This window comes from Chiloscyllium plagiosum, unplaced genomic scaffold (genome assembly GCF_037043375.1).
Source record: "Chiloscyllium plagiosum isolate Xiang-an unplaced genomic scaffold, Cpla_swu_hap1 HiC_scaffold_10, whole genome shotgun sequence".
NCBI lineage: Eukaryota > Metazoa > Chordata > Chondrichthyes > Orectolobiformes > Hemiscylliidae > Chiloscyllium > Chiloscyllium plagiosum.
In genome coordinates this window covers 29,570,287-29,590,805 of record NW_028270148.1, presented here as the reverse complement: position 1 = coordinate 29,590,805, position 20,519 = coordinate 29,570,287, and the positions used below count along the sequence as shown (strand labels likewise).

General features: G+C 40.9%; 2 protein-coding genes across 3 annotated transcripts in view; one reads left to right on the top strand and one right to left on the bottom strand.

Annotated features, from left to right (window-relative positions):
- The window catches only part of kmo (kynurenine 3-monooxygenase), a 77,773-nt gene extending 63,339 nt beyond the window's left edge, over nucleotides 1-14,434 (bottom strand). The window contains exons 1-2 of the mRNA XM_043695590.2: nucleotides 14,132-14,434; nucleotides 3,260-3,329 (exon numbers count right to left, since the gene is read on the bottom strand). Coding sequence (XP_043551525.2) covers nucleotides 3,260-3,329; nucleotides 14,132-14,206 — 145 coding nt within the window. The 5' untranslated portion in view covers nucleotides 14,207-14,434. The remainder of the gene's footprint in view (nucleotides 1-3,259; nucleotides 3,330-14,131) is intronic.
- Nucleotides 14,435-16,313: 1,879 nt separating this feature from the next.
- The window catches only part of fh (fumarate hydratase), a 41,691-nt gene continuing 37,485 nt past the window's right edge, over nucleotides 16,314-20,519 (top strand). The window contains exon 1 of one of the 2 annotated variants that reach the window (XM_043695586.2): nucleotides 16,314-16,470. In XM_043695586.2, the coding sequence (XP_043551521.1) occupies nucleotides 16,351-16,470 (120 nt within the window). In that variant the 5' untranslated portion in view covers nucleotides 16,314-16,350. Of the gene's footprint in view, nucleotides 16,471-16,502; nucleotides 16,533-20,519 lie in introns of those variants that run through there. The other variant, XM_043695588.2, reaches the window with a different exon arrangement.

Here is a 20,519-nt window from a genome sequence, read left to right as displayed (position 1 = left end):
ATTGTGGCCAGAGCATTAGATAACACAGGATAGCATTATTCTTGTGAAGCTCGGAACAAAACTCAGGCTTTTTGCAGACTACAAGGAACACTTAAAGCCTTAAATTCTTGACAAATAGGCTTTACTCAATAGAGTGTCACACTCCAACTAGCCCTCCAAGTTGTGGTGGAGTTCTTGTTACACCAAAGAACCCTTACTTGCACACATTAGACTGATGAGGCTGTCCTGCGGAAGACCAGTTTAATATGACACTGGAGCTGGGAAGGACCCAAAGTAATTCAGGTAACATGATTTCAACTCCATCAAAGCTGTTGCTTCTCCAATTAGAGTCGTAGTGACATATAGCATGGAAATAGACCACTTGGTCCAACCTGTCCATGCCGACTTGATATCCCAACCCAATCTAGTCCCATTTGCCAGCACACGGCCCATATCCCTCTAAACCCTTTCTATTTGTATACCTATCCATATGCCTTTTTAAATGCTGTAATTGTACCAGCCTCCAGCACTTCCTCTGGCAGCTCATTCCATACACACACCACCCTCTGCATGATAAAATTGCCCCTTAGCTCCCTTTCATATCTTTCACCTCACACCCAAAACCTATGCCCTCTAGTTTTGGACTCCCCGATCCCCGGGAAAAACCTTTGTCTATTTCTCCTATCCATGCCCCTCATGACTTTATAAATCTCTATAAGGTCATCCCTCAGCCTCTAACGCTCCAGGGAAAACAGTCCCATCCTATTCAGCCTCTCCCTATAGCTCAAACCTTCCAACCCTGGCAACATCCTTATAAATCTTTTCTGAACCCTTTAAAATTTCACAACATCTTTCTGATAGGAAGGAGACCAGAATTGCATGCAATATTCCAGAAGTGGCCTAACCAATGTCCTGTACAGCCACAACATGACCTCTCAACTCCTGTACTCAATACTCTGACCAATGAAAGAAAGCATACCAAATGCCTTCTTCCCTATCCTATCTACTTGCGACTCCACTTTCAAGGAACTATGAACCTGCACTCCAAGGTCTCTTTGTTCAGCAACACTCCCTGGGACATTACCATTAGGTGTATAAGTCCTGCTCTGATTTGCTTTTCCAAAATGCAGCACCTTGTATTTATCTAAATTAAATTCTATCTGCCACTCCTCAGCCCATTGATCAAGATCCTGTTGTAATCTGAGGTAACCTTCTTTGCTGTCCACTACACATCTTCAATTTTGGTGTCATCTGCAAACTTACTAACTATACCTCCTATATTCATATCAAAGTCGTTTATATAAATGACGAAATGTAGTCGAACCAACACCGATCCTTGTGGCACTCCACTGGTCACAGACATCCAGTCTGAAAATCAATCCTCCACCACCACCCTCTGTCTTCTCTCTTTGAGACAGTTCTGCATCTAAATGACTAGTTCTCCCTGTATTCCATCATATGTAACCTTGCTAACCAGTCACCCATGGGGAACCTTGTTGAACGCCTTACTGGAGTCCACATAGATCACATCCACTGCTCTGCCCTCATCAACACTCTTTGTTACTTCTTCCAAAAACTCAATCAAGTTTGTGAGACATGATTTCCTATGCACAAAGCCATGCTGACTATCCCTAATCAGTCCTTGCCTTTCCAAATTCATGTAAATCCTGTCCCTCAGGATTCCCTCCAACAACTTGCCCGCCACCGACATCAGGCTCACCGATCTATAGTTCCCTGGCTTTTCCTTACCACCTTTCCTATATAGTAGTTATTTCTACTGGGTGAACAGAGTTCAATCACTCCTCATTATTTCCTGGGGAATGGAGACTTTAAACAAGTTTAAAACTACACTCACAAAAACAGTTTATTCAATAACTGAAATGCTTACAGTTCAAATATTGTTTTGCTCACAATGTGTCTCAATTTTACAAGAACATGGTTAAGGTAAGCATGGTTATGGCGGAAGTTGATTTATTAGCATTTTAGGTTAGCAAAATGAAGGGGATCTGGATTCAGTGCTGCTATGTCAGAACTTGATAACATTTTTAGCAGCAATGGGAGGATGTGAAGAGGGAGGTCATCTTTCACAAGGTGAAGAATGTTCCGTTTCTAAACTTGTTGATGGCAGGATTGCCTGCAGGAAAATTTAGTGAATTGTAACTGTTAGATTACACACTTAAAAGGGACTAAGGCCTTGAAGTAGAAATGTGAATAAATATCATAAAATCAATTAAGTTAACATGTACACTTATTCAATTTTATGACTGAAAATTTTCTTCTTGTTATGGACCAGGCCAGACCCCATCAAAACATTTCAAGCCAGTCGCCCAGACCCTAACTTTGCAAGTTGTTTTAAGCAGGTGTAAAGTGGATATTCAAGGAGGGATGCTGCTGGTCAACCCACTTTGTTTTGAACAAAACAGAATTTATTTACAAGTTTATTGGATGAAATACAAACGAAAAAGAACAGAATACAGAATACCTATCCAAAAACTGAACCTAATGATGCTATTCCAAATACTTGCAACAATCCCCATAAACACCCTTTGCACAAAAGGTAAACTCAAACACAGGGTCTGACAGGACAGATGTCAGAGAGAGAGAGTACCAGCCTGGACCTGCTTCTTCAGGTCCAGCAATTTTACAACACTCCTGCACTAAAACTCAAACCAACCCAGAGAAAAGCTGAGCTGGGAGAACAGGATAGTCCCCTTTCATTGGACAAGTATGTGTTTTAAAATTTGAAAGCATTATGCCTGAGGCAGCTTTTGTTAGCTCTAAACAAATTGGCTCTAAAACCCTTCAACCCCAGACTTTTTGGAGTCTGTGTCTTTTACGACCTCTCTCTCAAAAAAAGTCAAGAACAACATAACCTTGTTAAAGGAAGAGCTTTGTCACATTCTGGATATGTGAAAATTCAGAATTTAAGAAAATGTTTCAAAATCAATACCAATGATTTGTTTGGTTGCTCAATACATGATGGCAAATGAGATGTGTACATCTCTGGATAATATTTTCCAACATTAGATATTAAATCTTGATATAATATGATACATTATAATACAATATAACGTGATTCAAAATTATAACTTAGAAAGCAACATGGACAGGAATTGTAGTTTACAGATGACCTTAATAAACTTAGGTATTTAAATTAAGTTTAGTAGGTACGAGCTCCACAGATTGTTTTAACTACTTCTATACCTAAGACTAAATCACAACTTGGAGGTGTGTTCATTTGACGATGTTAAAAGGCAAAAAGAAAGTAAATGAATCCCACCTTTGCGTGCTTCATAAAGTTCCACTTGAAAACCTCGCTTTGCGAAGAAACATGCATTTAAAGCACCAACCTAGAGGAACAGAATAAAATATTGATCTGCTGTAATTATAAAACCAGCAGGCAAACTTAGTTCAGCCTTGTAATAAAACCAAAGTATTGCAGGTGCTGTAAATCTGAAACAAACTTAGAGAATGCAGGAGAGATTCAACATTTCTGGCAGTTTCTTCAGAACTGAAGGTTGAAAATAATTTCTCCAGCATGTTGTGTTTGTTTCAGTTCAGCGTATCTGAGTATTTGCATTTGCTGGGTACAAAAATGTCTAAATCTTTAATTTGTTCAAACCTATGGTATGACATGGGGCAAACCCCTCTGCTAATTTAAACCAGCAACCCGGAAAAGATTCACACCATGCTGTAATCTGTGAAAATCCGAGAGGCAAAGAACTTTCCCAAAGTCACTATTTAAAGTTCAAAAAATTTAAGAACTTTATTCTTTAAGTGTAACAGAGAACATTAACCAACAACTATTTACAACTCCTTTCTCTAAACCTATCTTTTACCTCCCATTCTACAATACTGGTCCTATAAAGCTCCCGATTAAGATTTACAAAGAAATTCATATTTCAAAACCAGCCAGCTGACAAATCTACTCCATGTATCTTCCTCTGTACATTTTCTTTTCAGGTTGATGTCAATGTCTTTTCTCTGTGCAAATTCCTTCTCCAGAGAGATACCTCTCAGAGAGCTCTTACTGGCAGCCTATACCTATTGGTCTTTTGGCAGTTCTCTTTGCTGCTCTGGTTAACTCTTGGATCGTTTCATTGGTTTTAATACTGTCAAAATACTAAATTCAAAATCAATTAGAGTTTGGTATATTGGGGCATAATTTAAACTGATTGGCCAAATTTGAATTTGTTTTTTTCTCATAGCAACCCGGCCACTGTTAGCTGTCCTGACCAAGCATTACATTGTTATCTTGTTCTGGACTCTCTGTGCCTCTCTAAGTCCTTGCTAGCTTTTCAACTTTCTTAAAAGGTACAGTACCCCTTACACCTTCATAACACTTAATTTAGTTGTAGTTATTGCTGAAATTTAAATAAAATCCTCAGTTCAAAATTTCGTAGTTGTGAACTTCCCATGGATTAATTTCAAGGTGCACATTGAAACACCAACTTAATTAAATTTGGAATGTGTGAACTGTTGAAACCCAAGGAGATCCACAGTAAACATAAGAACATAAGAACTAGGAGCAGGAGTTGGCCATCTGGCCCTTCGAGCCTGCTCCACCATTTAATAACATCATGGCTGATCTTTTTGTGGTCTCAGCTCCAATTACCCACCCTCTCACCATAACCCTTAATTCCTCTACTGTTCACAAAATTATCTATCTTAGCTTTAAACACATTTACTAAGGAAGCCTCAACTACTTCACTGGGCAGACAATTCTATGGATTCACAACCCTCTGGGTGAAGAAGTTCCTTCTAAAATCTGGTCCTGCTAATTTTGAGGCTATGTCCTCTTGTCCTAGTTTCACCCACCAGTGGAAACATCCTCTCTACTTCTATCTTATCTATTCCCTTTATAATTTAAAGGTTTCTAGAAGAACCCCCCTCATTCTTCTAAACTCCAAAGAATATCATCCCAGTCTACTCAGTCTCACCTCATAAGCCAACCCCCTCAACTCTGAAATTAACCTAGTGAACCTCCTCTGCACACCCTCAAGTGCCAGTACATTCTTTCTCAAGTAAGGAGACCAAAACTGCACGCAGTACTCCAGGTGTGGCCTCACCAGCACCCTGCACAGCTACAGCATAACCTCCCTGCTTTTACATTCAATCCCTTTAGCAATTAAGGACAAAATTTCATTTGCCTTCTTAATTACCTATTGCACCTGCAGACCACCCCTCTATAATTCATGCACAAGGACACCCAGGTCCCTCTGTATCGCAGCATACTGTAATTTTTTAACCATTCAAGTAATCGTCCTTTTTACTGTTACTCCTACCAAAATGGATGACTTCACATTTATTAACATTGTACTCCATCTGCCAGACTTTGCCCACTCACTTAAACTTTCGACGTCGCTTTGCAAAGTTTCACAGTCCTCTGCACACTTTGCTCTGCCACTCATCTTAGTGTCATCCGCAAACTTTGACACAGTACACGTGGTCCCCAATTCCAAATCCTCTATGTAAATTTTAATCACATCTGTTGCAAGTATTTGCCACTCAAATAAATTCAAGTTTGAGTTGAGGAGCTGGAGTTTAAGTTGCATACATTGCCTCACATCAGAGAAGGGGAATGCTTCCTGGATAACTGGCTCCAGGGGGTGGTCACACATTTAGATTAGGTCATTCAAACCCGGTCTGTGATCAAAGGCAAAAGTTATCATTATAAGTGGGGCAAGTATGGGGACCAAGGGAAGTGCTCAAAAGTCCTTTGTCTCTACTATTGTCCAATAGATAAAAGGTTCTTGTAAGCTGTGTGAACAAGAGCAGGGACTTCAGGGAAGATAAGCATACTGACCACAACACCGTGGAACAAGAAATCATTCAAGTGTAGGAAGAAATATGAATGCAGTAATGGTGGGGGACGTATTACTAGGAAAGTAGACACTGTTTTTTGCAGCTGTGAGTTTGAGTCCCAAGGGTTGTGTTGTCTGCCTAATGCCAAGATTAACGACATTTCCTTATGACTGAAGAGGAATGTGAAGTGAGAGGGGAGGATAAAGTTGTCGTTGTCTATATTGGTATAAATAATATTGACAGGAATGGAAAGGATATTCTGCTGAAAGATCCTGAACAGTTAGGAGCTAAATTGATAGGCAGAACACCCAAAGTAATAAGCTCACAATTACTACCTAGGCCACAGGAAAACTGACAGAAAGTAAATAAAAACAGGTTAAATGGGTATCTCAAAGATTAGTGTTGAAGGAGTTTCAATTCATAGGGAATCATCACTGTTACTGGGATAAAAGATTAAAAATCACACAACACCAGGTTATAGTCCAACAGGTTTATTTGGAAGCACTAGCTTTCGGAGCGCTCCTCCTTCATCAGATGGTTGTGGAGTAAAAGATTGCAAGACACAGAATTTATAGCAAAAGTTTACAGAGCAATGCAACTGAAATGATATATTGAAAAGACCTGGATTGTTTGTTAAGTGTCTCATATTTTATTCAATGTTCAGACTGATTCTATTTCTAAAAAAAGGATTTACAGAATCTTACATGAAATCTGTAAATCCTTTTTTTTAGAAATAGAATCAGTCTGAACATTGGGACACAGACAAACTTTAACGTCACACCTCAATACATTTTCTGAGCTGACATGGTACCTATTGTTAAAGTTCTCTTGAGAATGTAACTTTAAAAAACATTCTGGGATTTACATACGAAAGAACTGAAACCAACATGGTCATTCTAAAATATGAGAGACTTAACAAACAATACAGATCTTTTCAATATATAACTTCAGTTGCATCACACTGTAAAGAATTAGAATTAGAATTGGAATCCCTGTAGTGTGGAAACAGGCCCTTCAGCCTAACAAAAACAACACACCAACCCTCCAAAGACTAACCAACCCAGATCCATTCCCCTACATTTGCACCTAACCTTCACATCCCTATGGGCAATTTAGCGTTGCCAATCTACTTAATTGGACTGTGGGGAGAAAACCAGAGCACCCGGAGAAAACCACACAGACACAGGGAGAATGCACAAACTCCACACAGACAGTCGCCCGAGGCTGAAATTGAACGTGGGTCCCTGGCACTATGAGGCAGCATTGCTAACCACTGAGCCACCATGCCACCCAAACTTCTGCTATAAATTCTGAGTCTTATGATCTTATACTCCACAATCACCTGATGAAGGAGCAGCAATATGAAAGCTACTGCTTCCAAATAAACCTGTTGTGCTATAATCTGGTGTTGTGTGATCTTTAACTTTGTACACCCCAGTCCAGCATAGGCACCTCCAAATCATGGGGTGGAGGGAAGCTGCACCAATTGGACAGGCTTCATTTTAACCATTCTAAGATCAGTGTCCTGGTGAATCAAATTACAGGGCTGTACAGTAGGCTTTAGGTTAACTAGAAGAGAGAAAGATTTGGATGAAGACATATGGAAGCTTTAAAAACTAAAGAATGTGGCAGCATTGAAGGGCAATTATTTTGATAGCGATACTCAAGTGGACTAGAAGAGATAGAGTGTAAAAGCATTAAAATACAGCAGCAGCAAATAGGATCAAAGGAAGCAAAAAGTTGGAAAAAGTCAAAATTAATGGCTCTTTAATTAGAGAGCATTTTCTTTGGAACAAAACACAAATTAATGGTACAAAACGGTTAGTGGATATGACCTTATAGTCATTACAGAGATATGGTTACAAGGAGATCAAAGCTAGAAACTACATAGAGTCAGAGATGTACAGCACGGAGACAGACCCTTCGGTCCAACTCATCCAATTCAACCAGATATCCCAACCTAATCTAGTCCCATTTGCCCGCACTTGGCCCATATCCCTCTAAACCTTTCCTATTCATATACCCATCCAGATGCCTTCTAAATGCTGTAATTGTAATAGCCTCCACCACTTCCTCTGGCAGCTCATTCCATTCTGTGTGAAAACATTGCCCCTTAGGTCCCTTTCATATCTTTCACCCTCACCATAAACCTATGCCCTCTTGTTCTGCACTCCCCCACGCCAGGGAAAATACCTTCTCTATTTATCCAATCCATGCCCCGCATGCTTTTATAAGCCTCTATAAGATCACTGAGGAGAAAGTGAGGTCTGCAGATGCTGAAGATCAGAGCTGAAAATGTGTTGCTGGAAAAGCGCAGCAGGTCAGGCAGCATCCAGGGAACAGGAGAATCGACGTTTCGGGCATAAGCCCTTCTTCAGGAATCTTCCTGAAGAAGGGCTTATGCCCGAAACATTGATTCTCCTGTTTCCTGGATGCTGCCTGACCTGCTGCACTTTTCCAGCAACACATTTTCAGCTCTATAAGATCACTCCTCAGCCTCCGACACTCCAGGGAAAACAGTCCCAGCCTATTCAGCCTCTCCCTATAACTTAAATCCTCCAACTTTGGCAATATCCCTGTAAATCTTTTTCGAACCCTTTCAGGTTTCACAACATCCTTCTGATAGGAAGGAGACCAGAATTGCACACAATATTCCAAAAGTGGCCTAACCAATGTCCTGTACAGTTGCAACATGACCTCCCAACTCCTATACTCAATGGTCTGACCAATAAAGGAAAGCATACCAATTGCCTTCTTCACTATCCTGTGACTTTGCTTTTAAGGCATATTCAGTGGTGTGTGATTTTTCAAAATGTACAGGCAGGAAGGGAAGGGTGATGGAGTGGCGTTTTTGGCATGAGATAGAAGAAACATTTAAAAGATATTTGGATGGGTAGATGAATAGGAAGGGTTTAGAAGGTTATGGATCAAGTGCTGGCAGGTGGGACTAGATTGGGTTGGGATATCTGGTCGGCATGGATTAATTGGACCAAAGGGTCTGTTTCCATGCTGTACATCTCTATGACTCTATGAATCTATAAGTATGGTAGAAAGAAATGATCTTTGATTAGAAACTGCAGAATCCATGTGGGTAAAGAAAACAATAATAACGGGAAGACAACACTGGCGGGAATAATCTATTGGCTTCAAACAGTAGCTTCAAGAGATAATAAAATATGTTTAAAAGAAAAGCAGTACATTAATCATGGGTGACTAATCTTCATATATTTTGGAAAAATCAAATCAGCAAAGAGAACCATGAGAAAGAATTCATAAAGTGCATTTAGGACAATTTCCTGAAACATGTATTGTGGATAACTAGAGATCAATATATTTTGGGTCTAGTAATGCGTAATCATAACAGGTTTAGGAAACAATCTCAAAATAAAAATCCTATAGGGCACCGTGACCATAATATCATGGAATTCAGCATTCGCTTTGGGAGGAACTTGTGTCAGGAACAACTGTGCTGAGCTTAGTAAGGATAAATACATACAGAGGAGGACAGTGGACAGAGGAGTAAACTGGAAAGGGAGTTTAGCAAAAATAAAAGTTGATAAACAACAGTCGACTTCTGAGAAAGTAGCTCATTATTCAGAGCATCTATGAATCCTAATGAGCAAGAAAGATTCTAGAAAGGGGATAAGCCAACCATACTTCACTGAGAAAGCTGAGCATAACATCAAACTGAATAAAAAAGGAGATACAATGTGTCAAAGTTAAGTGGTAAGCCAGAGGATCGGAAAAGTTTCAAAAGCTAAAAGCCGTAAAAGAAAATCTATTACGGCAAACTAGCAAGTAATATAAAAACAGACAGTAACAATTTCTTTAAATATCTGACAAGAGAGATGGCTAAAGTGAGCATAGGCCCCTTAGAGAATGAGGCAAGGCACATAGTAGCGAAAGATGGAAATGGCGGATGAGTTTAATATATACACTGCATCATTCTTCACATGTTCAGGAAGCTAATAGTATTCCAAATATACGAAACAACGAAGAGGTTAAAGGTTGGGAAGGGACATGGAGGAAATAAATGCTACTAGAGAAAAAGTACTATGGAAGCTAATGGGTTTAAAGATGATAAGTCTCCTCATCGTGATAGCTTATATCTTAAAATTTTAAAGGAAGTAAAATTATGAGGGTGCAATTGCATTTTTGCCATACTTCTCCTGTTGACACTGCTTACTGCAGCAATATCTATTGCAGTTTCAAGGTTCAACTGCAAAGCGCTGAACAGTTGTGGCACAACATCAGTGGTAAGCTAAGTAATTAATAGGTCGAAGACTCCATTCTCACTGTATATGTCCGCATTTTGTACTGTGTCTCTTTTGTGTTGTAGAAAGCTACCAATGTGTCAATGATAACTGCTGGGCACCAGCGGTAAACCATTAAGGACAAGGGCAGCAGATAGATTGAGAACACCACCACCTACAAATTGCCCTCGAAGGCTCTCACCATCCTGACCTGGAAATACATAGCTGCTCTTTCACTGTTGCTGGGTCAAAATCTTGGAATTCCCTCCCAAAGGGCATTGTGGGTCACCGCCAGCAGGTGGACTGCAGCGGTTGAAGAATCCAGCTCACTACCATCTTCTGAAAGGCAACTAGGGACGGGCAATAAACGCTAGTAACGTCACATGCCACGACTGATTTTTTAAAATTCTCTGGAGGGAAGTCAATGCAATAACAAGTCAGGCCAAGTTTAAACTAAGCAGCCAGTATATTTCTGCTTACTTCTTACAGAGCGGGAACAATTAAAATAGATTTACACAATCGTTATTGTCCATCCTCACCCCAGCATAGCCACATGACATTTATGACAAAAAGATGATGTTGACTACAGCAAGGCTCAAATCATAAAGTCTAACCTGCCACAGGAATGGCGGATGTGGGAGGGAATTCCTAGGATGGCTAGCACGACGGGACATAGCTTTAAATTGAGGGGTGATAGATATAGGACATATGTCATAGGTAGTTTCTATACTCAGAGAGTAGTAGGGGCATGGAACGCACTGCCTGCAACAGTAGTAGACTCGTCAACTTTAAGGGCATTTAAATGGTCATTGGATAGGCATATGGACGAGAATGGTAGGTTAGATGGGCTTCAGATTGGTTCCATAGGTCGGTGCAACATCGAGGGCCGAAGGGCCTGTACTGCGCTGTAATATTCTATACTCTAACTACTGGAATAATGGATACACTGGTCATAATCTTCCAGTAATTATTTAGTCGGCCAATGAAACACCCCTATTCAAAAAAGAGACAACAAAAGTACCTACAGGTCAGTTACCATTAGGACTGACATTGGGAAAATGTTCAAGTGCCAATTATAGAGGATGTAGGGCACTTAAAAATACACAAACTATGCCTGACAATTTTATTAGAGTTCTTTGAGGAGGTGACAAGTAGGACAAATAAAGGAGAAATCAGTAGATGTAATATATTTGGATTTCAAAAAAGGCATTCAATAAGGTACCACACATAAGGCCACTTAATAAGAGTCTATGGTTTTGGTTGTAGAATATTAGCATGGATTTTCTAACTAATTTTCTAACTAATAGAAAAGAAATACTTGTGTGCGGAGGGTATTTTCAGGATGGCAGAGGATTCAGAAGAGATTTACCAGGATATTGCTGGGTATGTAAGGTCTGAGTTATAAAGAAAGGCTGGATAGCTTGGGACTTTGTTCACTGGAGCATAAGAGGTTGAGAGGCAACCTTGCAGAAATTTATAAGCAAATGAGGTACAGATAGGGTTCATAGTAGTTGTCATTTCCCTTGCACGGGGGATTTCAAGACTAGACAGCACATTTTTAAGGGGAGAGGAGAAAGTTTTAAAAATGACATGGGGACAATTCCTTTTACAGAGAGGGTTGTTTGTGTGTGGAATTAACTTCCTGAGGAGGTGGTGGATGAGGTCTAATTACAATGTTTAAAAGACATTTGGATAAGTACATGAATAGGAAAGGTTTGGAGGGATATGTGCCAAGAGCAGGCAGGTGGGACTAGTTTAGTTTGGGATTATGTTCAACATGGACTGATTGGACAGAAAGGTCTGTTTCTGTGCTGTATGACTCTGTGGAGTGCTATAAGGATCCAGTGTGGGGGCCACAATTATTTACAACATATCTTAAGGACTTGGATGACCAAAGATAATGTTTTATTACCAAGTTGAGCATTGGAGCTTTGAGGTTTTTTTTTGTGAGCCTAGGCTTGATGATTTTACATTTATTTCCATAGTTACAGACTGCCATTCTGAAAATTTCTTATTTATCCCAACTCTCTGCCTTCTATTAGTTAGCCAATCTCCACCTATGCTCAAGTTACCTGGTTAATTATTCCTATTCATCTAGATTACAGATTTCAATATCTAATTCAACTATTGATCCTGCTAGAATTAATTATTAGTTTACCTGGGAGCTAGCTGTAATTGTTCAACTACCTTCCTAGTTAATATAGAGTATTATTAACTAAAAAACAAGTGCACACAGCACACATTCATTCAAACTAATACCTTTTTAATTACAGCTATGTTCAGAAAAATTAATTACTATGATTAATGATGTGCAAAGTAATCTTTAAAATACAATTGCAGCAAAGTCAAAAATTGAGCAAATTAAATAAATTGATGAAACTACAAAATGAAAATAAAAACAGGGATTGTAAAAAATTCATACATGGAATGTGGGTATCACTGTTTGGGTCAGTGCCTTCTGGCAATCCCTAACTGCCCTTGAGAAGATGGTGGTGAACTGTCTTTGAGCTGCTGCAGTCTATTCAGAATAGGTAGTCGCATAATGCTGTTAAAGGAGGGAGTTCTAGGATTTAAACAGGTGACACTGAAAGTAAAGCAATATATTTTGACTGTCTGGATGGACTGAGAATGACTTGGAAGGGAAATTGCAGAAGTTGGTGCTCTTCATTTCGGGAGTGCAGAACTAGAGGGCATAGGTTTAGGGTGAGAGGGGAAAGATATAAAAGAGACCTACGGGCAACTTTTTCACACAGAGGGTGGTACATGTATGGAATGAGCTGCCAGAGGAAGTGGTGGAGGCTGGTACAATTGCAACATTTAAGAGGCATTTGGATGGATATATGAATAGGAGGGGTTTGGAGGGATATGGACTGGGTGCTGGTAGGTGGGACTAGATTGGGTCGGGATATCTGATCGGCATGGACGGGTTGGACCGAAGGGTCTGTTTCTATGCTGTACATCTCTATGACTCTAGCTGCCATCTTTGTGCTTCATGATGCTACTGGTTGTGGGAGTAGAAGATGCTATGTCTATGCAGTCTTGGTGGAAAAAGTCTTCAAGAGGATCTATCTGATTTTACTTTATGATACAGGAACTGGTTAAGCAAAATTGTATAGCATTTCGTTAGAACAATTCCTAGACATTTAGTCATGCAAGAGCCAGTGTAAAGAGTTTATCCAATTTGATGTCAAACCAGTGGGATTATGGGGAAATGGACTGGTTGGACTGAAGGGTCTGTTTTCGTGCTGTATGACTCTGAGTTGAGATTTGGAGGTGCTGGTGTTGGACTCGGGTGGACAAAATTAAAAATAACACAACTGAGTCAAAATTCACACAACACCGGGTTATAGTCCAAAACGTTTATTTGGAAGCACTAGCTTCCAACGCGCTGCCTCTTCATCAGGTGCTTAAGAACTATAATCTGCGGTTGTGTGTGTGATTAATAAAAATAAAAATTGTTTAAAATATCATTACAATTCCGTGACACTGTAAGCCTTTTGCTATAAGTTCTGTGTGATATGGTCATGTACCAGAATCACCTGAAGAGGCAGAACCTGGAAAGCTAGTGCTTCCAAATAAATTGTTGGACTATAACCTGTTATGTGAATTTTGACTGAGTTGTGCACAAAGGATAGTGGAAAACTGAAATTCACTCTCTCGAAAAGTTATCAATGGTAGAGGACGTCATCAAAACTGTACTAGTTCGAGGGGTAAGGGCATTGAGGGATAAGGGACAAAGCCTATAAATATACAACACGACCTTGTAAAATCGTGTTTGGGAAATTCATTGAGGAAACATTTCTATTGGGAAAAAAACAATAGACTCAAATCTGAAAGCGCTGCCTCTGTAACTTTCCCCCCAAAACCATTGCGAATGCAACATTTTTACGATTTTCTCAGGTTTATGCACTTAAATTTTGAAAGACGAGTTGTGAGGTTCAGCCCGACCTCACATCCAGCAGACTTGAAGTGTGATATTAAAGTTGCACTTCGGCCCTCACGTGGAGGGGCAGTCAGCAAAAAAAAATAATCGTTGATTTACTGCAAACAGAATCATGATTCCCCCTTTAAAGAGAAAAAAAAAGAATCCTTACTAAGCCACCACCAACAATCGCCACCGTCTTTGTCTCCTCTCCATCATAAGTTCTTGAACCAGATCGTAAGGACATTTTTGCAGACGAAGAGACGATTTCTCCTGCCTCAATTGCAAAAGTAGCCTTGGATTTTCCTTTCCCATGGACTGCGTTTTATCACTCTGCCCATTCCCAATAGAATCAACGCTCCTGAAACTGCAGACCTCATTGGCCAAACGTATCCTTTCCCGGGGGATTACTAACTCATATCGCAGGGATTTCTGCCAAACAAGCGTTAAACTTTCAACTCGCGGAACCGGCTGTATCTTTGTAACTACTGAATGCTCTCTCTTAAAAAAAAGTTTGACATTCCAGTTGCGAGTAATTGAAATAAAAGCAGAAAATGCTTGAAATACTCAACATATCAAGCAGAATCTGTGAGGAGAAACAGTGAGCAGATCTGGTCCGTGATCTTAGACAGAGTTAGAATATAGATTTTCCTTTATTGTCATGTGTACTCAAGTACAGAAGTATGAGAATACAGTGAAAAGTTCACAATGTCACCCCATCTGGCACCATCTTAGGTACAACAGATCTTAGATACAAAATACAGAAATAAAGGGAAAAAGGGAGAAAAAAATTACATTTCTTACAGTTGCTCATAGTATAAGTTAGAAAAATGAGAATAAAGACAAGCATTTGCAGTCTTTCAGTAGATCAGCGCAGGGGGCTTCTACACTCCTCTGCTTCGGCTCATAAGCTGCTGACCGCCCCTACCAATCAGCAGTCCAAAAACCGTCCCCCCGCCTCACTCAAGCTTCCACACCACTGGCTATCCCTGCTCCCTCAAGTCTCCAGCCCGCAGGCCATCTCGCACCCGCATTACTCGGGCCTCCCATTGATCACTTTTCGAGAGAGTGAATTTCAGTTTTCCACTATCCTTTGTGCACAACTCAGTCAAAATTCACAGAACAACAGGTTATAGTCCAACAATTTATTTGGAAGCACTAGCTTTCCAGGCTCTGCCTCTTCAGGTGATTCTGGTACATGACCATATCACACAGAACTTATAGCAAAAGGCTTACAGTGTCACGGAATTGTAATGATATTTTAAACAATTTTATTTTTAAAAATCACACACACAACCGCAGATTACAGACGTTGGTTCAAATTTATTTATTTTTTTACACAATAAGCATGATCAACTACTCTTGTGTTATTTCTAAGAATGAAGGCTTTGAGAGGTTATGCTTATTTTTTTAAAAAACTATCAAAAACAAATTGCTGGAGAAACTCACCAGGTCTGGAACATTTGTAGATGAAAGCAGATTTAAAGTTTCGATCCTGTGACCCTTTCCTCCAGGAAGGAGTTAAAGAGGTGCAAGTTAGTGGATTGGCCATACTAAGTTACCCATAATGTTCACAGATGTGTAGGTTAACTTTGTTAGCCATGGGAAATGCAGGGTTAGAAGGATTGAGTAGAGGGTGCCCTTTGGACGGTCGGTGAGGACTTGTTGGGCCAATTGACTACAATGTGGTAATATTTCCTGAAGAAGGGCTTCTGCCCGAAACGTCGATTCTCCTGTTCCTTGGATGCTGCCTGACCTGCTGCGCTTTTCCAGCAACACATTTTCAGCTACAATGTGGTAATAGGCCATTCTTATGAACATGGTCAAAACTGTCATATTCAACTAGAGGGACGTGGATAATTTCACTTTGGACGAAACATTCTCATACTGAGTAAAGACAGCAATATTTGCCTTCCCAATATTGGTCAAACATTTGAACATTTATTTTGCTAAACCTGAAGCAATAACTGGCAAATGCAAAGACTGCAAAATACACCTGTCATTTCCCAAAACCTTTCCTGCAAGTCTCCCGTCAAGACAAACCCAATTCCATCCACAGTAGGAATAATGAGACTTCGTCGACTTTTCTTTTGAGTTTTATTAATAATGCAATTGGGCAATACTACAAAGTTGAATTCCAAGGTGCAGTTAACAGTTCCGATTTTGAGAAACAAAAACAGAGTCATAGAGATTTGCAGCATGAAAACATTTACATTTTTTTGGGGGGTTAAAGAAAAGCAAAACTTCGTCTTTCAATCTGATTAAATGCTTCAGGTAGCAAATGCATACTGCGATTTGCTGCTTGCTTTTTGCTCCCTCTGGCGGCTTCTCCCAATCTGACCTCCCCCAGTCTGCCGCCTTGGTCCCTCCCCAGCCTTATTTCAGGGCAACATGTTCCGTGTTCTCCGAAACCTTCATCGGTTTCGCAGCAAAGCCCCGGGGGCGCGGTCCTCCCCACTGCTGGTCAGCAGCCTGCGGCCGCCCGCTGCTGTTGCAATCTGCAAAAGAATGGTGAGTGCAATTCACAGGGAGCGACGCCGACCGGCCTCTCCCTCCAAATGAGGCATTGCAAGGTTAGGTTGGATGCACGATAGTTTCGGTTGACTACCCCCCCCCCGGTGACCTGCAGTGGGTCCGGTTGTGTTTGTGCGCTTGGCGGTGCTGCAGGGAACTCCCCGGCTGCCTCGCGCTGGCAGCCCGGCCGCGGTTGCCAGGGTTTCTCCGGGGAACGTTCCATTGGACAAGGTCACCCCCGACATCCTGACGGAGAGCAACGGTTCAACTGCCGGGGGTGGGGGGGGGAGACTGTGAGGGTACAGGGCCCTCCTCGCTTGTGGGTCCATAAACATTCCCCCCCACCCCCCTCCCACTTTAGTGTTCGCCGGCAATGCCGAGGGTGGAGTTTTCTCCGTGAGGAAACCGCTCGGGTTCAGTGGGGCAGGCCCGTGGTTCCGAGTTGATCAGGAGAACACTAGGCCTCAGCAACTCTTCCCAGTTCCTCAGTGAAGCAGCAGGAGCTGGACACGGGCAGGGCCTCTTCACAGTTGTTTTCGCTGTTGCTGTCCCACTCTCTTGGAAAATGGAATGCAGCCTCGTTTAAAAAGTACCACAGCGGGGAAAGAACAGGATGCAGACAGCTTTGTTCACCAGTGGGTTTAACTGCAATCACTGACGTTGTGCTTTGACATTTGTAGATCAATGTTTTTTTTTGGGGGGGGGGGTAAGTTACCATACTTATAAATTCCCCACACGCTCTTCTTTTAAACGTGTAGATTTTTACACTCGCTTTTAACACTCCCGCCAAGCCATTTACTTTAATGTAGAATATTACAGAAGGCCCCTTCGGCCCACCATGTTATTCCTGGTGATGGGCTTTTGCCCGAAATGTCGATTTTCCTGCTCCTCTGACCTGCCACAAGCGCAGTACTCACTTCCACCATGTCGGTGCCGACCACAATACCATTGGAAACTTGCCCCATCTGCCTGCACATGACCCGTATCCTTCCCTTCACTGCCTGTTCACGTGTTTGTCCAACTGCCTCTTAAACATTGCAGTGCGTTCCAGGCCTTCATTATCCTCTGTACAAAAAGAGTTTACTTGCATGTCTCCTTTAAACTTCCCTGTCCTCTGCCCCAAATCCAGCCTCTCTAGTATTTGACATTTCCACCCTATCCAAGCCTCTCAGAATTTTACATATTTTTATCAGCTCACTCCTCAGCCTTGAATGCTGTAGTGAAAATAATTCAAGTTTGTCCAACCTCTTTTTATAGTTAATGCACATCAATTCAGGCAACATCCTGGTAAACCTGTTTTTCATCCGCTCCAAAGCTTTGACATCCTTCCTACAGTGGCAACCAGAACTGCATACAGTACTCCAAATGAGGCCTAACTAAAGTTTCATACAGCTGCAACACAACTTGATAACATTTATAACCTCGTGCCCTGACCAATGAAGATTAGCAGGCTGTACTCCACTTTTGCCAACTTACTTACTATTACTGTTTTCAGGGAGCTACAGACTTGAACCCCAATATCCTTCTGTATATCAATGCTCCGAAGGATCCTGCCATTTAATGTGTATTTCCCGCTTACATTTGACTACTCAAAATGCATCACTTCACACTTTTCCAGATTAAAATCCATTTACTGTTTCTCCTCCCAACTTTCCATCTGATCTACATCTATTGACAACTTTCCTACTTGTCGACAACTCCACTCATTTTCATGTCATCTGCAAACTTACAAATCAGACCACCTTTATTTTCATGCCTATATATTACAAATAATGGAGGTTCCAGGACTGATCCTTGCAGAATATCACTGGTCATCTACTTCCAGTCAGAAAAAACACCCCTTAACAATTACCATCTTGTCTTTTTTTTAGACGCAGCCATACTCCCGTTTATTTATTTATTTCTTTTTTTTTAAACCCCCCACACTACCGCCTAACTGCGGTACACTCTTGTCTTCTATGACTAAGCTGATTTTGTATCCAATTTACCAACTCATGGTGGATCCCATTTGATTTAAGACAGCAATTTAGCCTGAGGGACCTTGTTAGTAATGTCCATGTAGACAACACCTACTGCCCTACCCTTATCGATCATCTGCATCACTTGCTCAAAATATTCAAACAAATTTGTAAGACAAGACCTCCCCCAATTTAGCACGTTCATCCACGACCCAGTCATTCTTATGCAACACTACCATGAAACTCAGGGAGTTATGATAACTGTACCCAAAATGCTGTCCCACTGAAACTTCAATCACCTGACCAGTGTCATTCCCGAATACAAAGTCTAATATGGTCCCTTCCCTGGTTGGACTATCTAAATGTTCTTTCAAGAAACCCTCCTGGAAGCACCTAACAAATTCTGCCACATCGAAGCCCCAGGCAGTAAGGGAGTCCCAGGGCAAAAGTGGGGACTGCAGATACTGGAGATTAGAGTTGAGAGTGTGATGCTGGTAAAGCATCCGAGGAGCAGGAGAATCGATGTTTTGGGCAAAAGTCTGATGAAGGGCTTTTGCCGGAAACGTCAATTCTCCTGCTCCTGAGATGTTGCCTGACCTGTGCTTTTCCAGCATTGCAACCTCAACAGTAAGGGAGTCCCAGTCAATATTGGGAAGTTAAAGTCACCCACTACAACAACCCTGTTGTTTTTACATCTTTCTATTGACTGCTTACATATCTGTTGCTCTATCTCCTGCTGACTATTGGGAGCTCTATAATATAACTCCATTATTGCACTTCTCTTATTCCTAAATTCTACCCATATGGCCTCGATGAATGAGCCCTCCAAGATATCCTTTCTTAATGCAGCTGTAATATACTCCTTAATCAGTAATGCAACTCCTCCACCCTTTATACAACCCTTTCTCTTACACCTGAAACATCTAAACCCTGGAGTATTGAGCTGCCAGTCCTGCCCTTCCCTCAACTAGGTTTCAATAATGGCTACATCACTGTAGTGCCATGTACTAATTGAAGTCCTAAGTTTGTCTGTGTTACATACTATACTCATGGCATTGCAATAAATGAACTTCAGACTGCCAGTCCCACTGTGTTCATTAACCTGCTTGTTCTTATTAGACTTACTTCTACCTTCTCCTCAACAACTCCACATGCTGACCCACTGTCCTGTTCCCACCACCTGGTCACATTAATTTAAACTCTTCCCCGTGGCTGAAGCAAACTTCCTGTTCAGATATTTGAGCTTTTTTTTTAGGTTTAACCCGTACTTCTTGCACAGATCCATCCTGCCGTGGAAGAGATCCCAATTATCCAGATATTTGAAACCCTCCTTCCGACACCAGTTTGCATTCAGCTATATTATCTTCCTATTTCTGGCCTCACTAGTACATGGTACTATATATGTTATATATTTTTCTAAGAAATGTTGTAATACTAAGTAAGTATCTATGCCCCTTTTCAAATTATTGTGGGTCTTGTTTCTGCCCTTTATTTGGCAGAGGGATTGAATAATTGTTTTGAAAGTAAAAGTTTTAATTCTTTGGAACAGACTTTTTACATACAATCGCTTTCTTTATAAATGAGGGCAGATAGCTTGTTTAGGACATGAGGCAGAAAGTTTGAATGATAAAGCTATGTGACTAGAAAGGCGACAAAGCAGAAATCTCCTCCCGTGAGAAGATGGAGTGACAGCAACAAAAGCTGGAAATTAGCCAGCTTGAAGTTTTTATTTATATATGTGCGTATGTGTTTGTATGCAAATATATAGGAAGGAGTTCAGAACTGGAGCAGATCCAAGATGTGTTGCTACCACTGAACCCGTTAACCGAGATGAGAAACTGATGACAGATTGATTTTGGAACTAATTTTACAAACTGTCAGGCTTGCATTATTGTCAGCTAAATGATCTTTTAACATGGTTAACTGTTAGAAAAGGCCTTAAATGTTGCTTTTACCTTCAGGGTTATTGCAGTACAAAGTTTTGCAACATAGATTTCTCATTTTTATTGTAATTTTAACCTTACAAAAAGTTGGAACTGTTGGTGGCGTACTTGATTAAGGATGCGATGATACCACTGTTTTCCTTTA